At 51.2% G+C, this 5,386-nt stretch overlaps 1 protein-coding gene across 1 annotated transcript in view; it reads right to left on the bottom strand.

The window, feature by feature from the left end:
* The window catches only part of SAMD11 (sterile alpha motif domain containing 11), a gene marked incomplete at its 5' end in the record, with an annotated part of 13,960 nt that overhangs the window by 1,653 nt on the left and 6,921 nt on the right, over positions 1–5,386 (bottom strand). Inside the window, 2 exons of the mRNA XM_010073268.1 lie at positions 608–718; positions 4,775–4,899. Of these exons, the coding sequence (XP_010071570.1) occupies positions 608–718; positions 4,775–4,899 (236 nt within the window). The remainder of the gene's footprint in view (positions 1–607; positions 719–4,774; positions 4,900–5,386) is intronic.

Here is a 5,386-nt window from a genome sequence, read left to right as displayed (position 1 = left end):
CTCACTGGGGAGGGAAAATAATCAACAGATGATGCTGAGACGTGTGAAATGCGTTTGTGCTTCAAGCCTCCCTAAAAAGAGCTGCCAAGAGCCATGGCGTTACAAGGAGAATGAGCAGCAAAAGGACTTGGATCCAGTCTAGAAAAAAAGACAAAACTGGATCCTGAGATGGCTTTACCCAGTTCTTTACGTACTTTGGGATGACTATTTTCAGGTTCACCTGACTTGAAACCATCTACCTTGCCTCACCTAGTTACAGCTCTTATTTCCTGGCCAGTATTTGTGGGAACAGCCTAACGTGTCTTTTCTAGCAGGAGCTGGTCCACTTCAGGAGTTTCCTGCTGCATCCCTCTTATTCTCTCCCATCCCTTCTCCTGAGCTATTTGCTTCTGCCCCTGGGCACTGAATACAGTCCGTGTTTTCTTCCTGAAGAGTTGTGACTGGCTCCAGAAGAGAATATGGAACATTCTGGAGGACAAATCAAGCTTTCTTGAAACCAGAATTACAAATAAATAAATAAATTAATAATTATTGCTTGATAAATTATATTCAATAAACTTGACAGCCCTGTTCCAGCTAGGGACAGCTACCCAGGAAATTGTCCTACCTGTGACCTTATCTTGAGCGCAGGTCCGAGTTTCAGGCCCATGTTGTTCAGTAAGTGCTCTTCCGTCAGGAGGGGCAGGGTCTCCCCGTCAATAGCCTGCTCTCGGAATACCTGGAAGAAACCAGAACACGGGTCCAGGCTTAGGAACGTCAGCGACACACCTGATGCACTCGTCTTGCCCTTGCACAGAAGGGTGCTGCAGGAAAGGTGGCCTCTAGGAGCCTCAGTGGTGAGGAAGGCCCGTGTTACTACTCATTTACAACCCTGTGTCCACAGCTAGGAGCCAGCACGTAAAAGGAGAACCTCAGCGCAACACGATGAGTAAAGCCCAGCTGATAGCGTACGACAGCGGATTTGAGAAAGAAGAGTGACATGCCCAGGGGCCCTATCCCAACTCCAAAAAAAAAAAAAAAAGGGCAGAAGACATAGGGGAAAAGATACGAATCTAAATTTTGGCAAATCCTAGGTCACTCACACTTGTGTGGATATTTGGAAAAAGCTGACCCAGTAGACTTCAAAAGTATTTGCAGTCTTCAGTGAGGCATACGCCATTGAAAAGGAGGAACTCGCTTGTTCATGCATTTCCTTCTCAAAGCTGCTAATTTCCAAAACAGTCTCCAGGCAAAATACATAAACAGATCTGTGGAGCACATTCTGCAGGTTAGAGGGAGTCATGTGCAACACTCAGTTTTGCACTTTTTTTTTTTTCTTTCCCCTCACCTCCTTTGCCTGTCCTAGGTTACAACCTTTCCTGAACACGCACACAGCCTGGAGCACACGACCCGTGGCGCTGCTTGGCCGAGACTCCCAGTACCCAGAACAACTGGGATCAGGGAGGATGCTCTGGTTTAGCACCAGGGCCTTTCTTTTACCCCAACACTTCCAGCAACATGGACTGATACACCTTGCAGTGCCGCTGTGGTGGAGGCAGCCAGGTGGTGCCACCAAATGGGGCAGGATCCTCTGAAGTCAGCCAGCTGCCGGCACCAGTACAGCCAGTCTCCGACCCCTCTCCCAGTGAGTGGAGTGAAGCAGAAGCTGGTGATGTACATACCCAGAATCACAGAAACGACAGCAGGGCTGGTACCGTCGGATGAAACGGCAGTTTCAATAGGAACACATTCTAATGCACCCAGCCACGCAGAACTACCATTTTAACACATTCTTCAGGACAGGAAAAAATACTTTGTCTTGCCTCTGTTTCAAATGACAGGGTCAGGCAAGAGTTTTCCACATAATATGTACCGTGTTCTAAAGGTTAAGGTCTGGATACGTGGTCTTATTGCTCCATTCTTCATACACGCAGCAGAGCTACACTTACACCAGGCTCCCCGGGGAGTTTATTCTGGACGTACAGGCTCAGTACTTCACCAGTAAACTGCCATCGTTTGGTCATTTACCCAGCAGCTTCCCCTCGGCTCCAGCAGCTTCCCTCGGTTCTGGGAGCTGTCGGGCAGATGCCCTTTTTTCCTTACTACACCACACCTCTGCTCCGTAGCGGTTTTTTTCACATCCCTGCTCACACTGGACCCAAACGAACTGTCTGTGGGGCCGGATCCTGCTGTCTCTCCAGCATTATTACTAAACACAATGGCCAGGGAGGGGGTTTCCACTTACTCCAATGGTTTATTTTTCAGCAGCAGACTGTAGCCCAGAGCCATCCCGCTGGAGAGCGGCAGTGGCTGCTGGAGCCAAGGCAGCTGAGCTGCTGCAAGTGGTTTTTATTGCTGGACTCCACCGGCAAAGCTGCTCATGACTGCAGCATGTGTTTCTGCTCCTTGACCTAGCAAAACTTACTGTACCGATTTCTTTTCCTTCCTCCGAAGCCAACGTGGCTGGGAGCCAACAGCCTCCCTTCGCTCGGCACTGAAACCCCCCACAAAAAGCCTTAAACTTGAGAAAAGCATCGCCCTCCCTTGGGTGTCCCACAGGTCTTGACCCGCTGCAGGGACAAAGCCGAATATTGTCAAGGGCTGAAATGGGGAATGGCAACTTTTGTTTTTGCTGAAGTCGTCTTGTTTGTCTGAAACACGTTTCTGAATGCACAGCATACCACCAAGCTCTTGCTGGGTTTTCCTGGCAGGAGATGCCTGCAGCCCCGTGCCAGACCTCCCCGGCAGCTGTGGGTTTGGAGAAGAGAACACAGACAGCTCTGCAGTTCAGAGCCACGGAGCTGGGTCACCCTCGAACACCGGCGTTTTCACATAGTAAAAAACCCGTTACACATACAACCATAGCGCTTAAAAACACATCATCCCTTAAGCCATGCACCCCCTACATAATGCAACATTGCAAGGCCACGACAGGAGGCTGTTTACAGCAGCTCCCATTATCGTAAAACATTTTGTTTGCAATGCACTAAGAAGATTGCCGAACCTTTGTCTTGGCCAGCTATTGATTTCTTCCCCACTGGTACACCAGGAGCTGGCGCGGAAGGTGGAAATGGATGATCCCGATGCAAGGTGGGTGTGTTTTCTGCCCATTTCCTACTGGCCTCATTCAGAAGCTTCCAGGCAGCTCTGCTCTTCATTCCCTAACACACGAATGCAGCCAAAGTGCAGTGGCACTGGTGCAAGAGCACACTGGGGTGGGAGGTAACCGAGATGCGAGCAGCTGTATGTTTGGGGTTCAGAGCCTTTTGCTTGAGTTCTCTTCAACACACACTGCAGCCCATGCGTACACTCCTGAACCTGCCACCCATCCCCTGATCATCCTTACCAAACCCAGCTCCTCAACTCCCCTCTACACACACAGACCTGCTGCTTCTCCCTCCCATAAACACCCATCCATCCATCCATCCACCATCTTTTTTTAACCAGTGTCCCTGCCCTCCTTCTCTCCATAACCAGAAACTGACCCTTCTCTCTTCCACACCCCATCACTTTGTCACTCCCAAGCACAACCCAAATGTGCCCAAATGTTCCCAGTACCCCATCTCCCTCACAAGCATTTACTTTCCTAAATACCGCCTCTCACGTGCACGTGCAGCTGTGTGATCCAAAGCAGCACTGGTTTTTCAGGTGGTTTAACAAAGCACGTTGTGATGGGATTAACATCACGGTTAGGGACAAGGAAGGACAGATTCTGGGTTAAAAGCACATTATCCCATCACCTGAGCAAGAAAAGGGGGTGTGGGGCAATTCCAGGTTTCTGCTTCCCCGTCCCCTCTGGAGGGATGCAAAAGCACGTGCCTTTCCCCACGGCACAGCACCAAATCAGCAAAACCGAACAGGAATCACCTCCCCAGAGCCAGACACACGCTGCTTTGCCCCAGCAGAAGCAGGGTGCTGAGCTCCACCTTTCTGGGAATGGCTAAGGGAGAGAGAGCAAGGGCCACAGACGGGGAGGAGGCAGGTTTTTAGGACTCAAGATTTCAGCCTGCCTGGATGTCACAGCTATCAGCCAGGGAAGCTCCTCTCTTGAAGCAGCATGTCCAGAAAGCTCACTCCTGCTCGCCTTTCTCCCTTTCAAGACCTGTTCTCAGCCTCGGATGTCTGTCTGCTGAAAGGCTGGATTGTCCTGGCCCCTTGCCTCTCTATCTGCTTTCCGTCCCTCCCTCCCAGCTCACCCTGTCCTCCTCCCCAGGCCGTCCCCGGCAGCTCAGCAATCTGCGCCTTTGGTGCGTTCTCTCAATGGGCCGTTTATAATGGACTCTATCAGATGCAGAAGCCAAAAACACAAAAACACAGGGTTGTTTTCTGTAGTGCACCTCACGACCTCACACTGAGCAGGCTTTGTGAAGCCCCCGGTACTGATGGATATTTCAACTCTGCTATAACGAGCTTAAAAACCACAGCCACCATCCCCTACAGCGTGACACGGGGGTTGCTCTGACACTGGCGCAGTCAGGGTCTCTCAGATGCTCACTCCTCAGCTTATCCCTGCTCCCATCTCTCCCGCTGTACCTTCTCCCTATTGCTGTCCATCTGCAAGGCCCATCACACAAAGGGCCATCACACACCTTCTCGGGGTCTCCACTGGCAGCAAGAAGTTATTTATCAATCCCCGAGAAAAAAAATAAAAGTTTCATGCCCTTCAAGGCTCTGAAATACAGCTTCTCCTAGGAGGACAGCGCAAGTCCAACAGGCACAGATGGGAGGGAAAGAACAGGGGCTTGCAGGGAGGACGCTCCTCCTGCGATGTTCTCGAGGCCGTGAAGAGATTTACCTGAGTGTACTCGGTGCAGCCGGACAAGTTGGACACAAAGCTGCAGACATCCTCCACCGTCCATTTGCTGATGTCTTCCAGCGCGGGGCTTTCCTCGCCATCCAGAAACAGACCTCCCATGGTGCCTGGATTGTTTGGAGTTGGGGGGGTAAGGAGGAGGGGAGGAGAAAGAAACATAAATCATTAAAATCCCACACGGACAACAACTAGCCTGCAATCTGAATATTTTTCTCTAGCCACACATTCATCTTTAATGACCTGTCAATTAAAGCGCTGGGCAGGGTCAATTCATGGGCCTGTTCCTCCTGGAGGTCCCCAGCTTGGAAAGGGGGGCAGGGGAAAGGAAAAAATCCTCAGCTAATGCATTTCATGTGTTTAATGTTCTTCAGCTGCGTGGAAGAAATGGGGGGAGGGGGAGAGAAAGGGAAAAAAAAAACCCCGAAGGAGTGTTTCTCCACACGCACCGCAAAGCGGAAAACTCTGCCTGCCCTGGGGGTTCCTCTCCCCCAGCCCTTCTCCTGGCGACGTGCTCCGAATGGCAACGGGCCCCGGCACCTCTCCCTGGTGGCCCAGCGCCTCGCTGGAGCGGGAATCACTGGAGAACGCCTGTGC

This window comes from Pterocles gutturalis, unplaced genomic scaffold (assembly GCF_000699245.1).
Source record: "Pterocles gutturalis isolate BGI_N339 unplaced genomic scaffold, ASM69924v1 scaffold9932, whole genome shotgun sequence".
Lineage (NCBI taxonomy): Eukaryota > Metazoa > Chordata > Aves > Pterocliformes > Pteroclidae > Pterocles > Pterocles gutturalis.
This window is presented reverse-complemented; position numbering and strand designations above follow the sequence as displayed.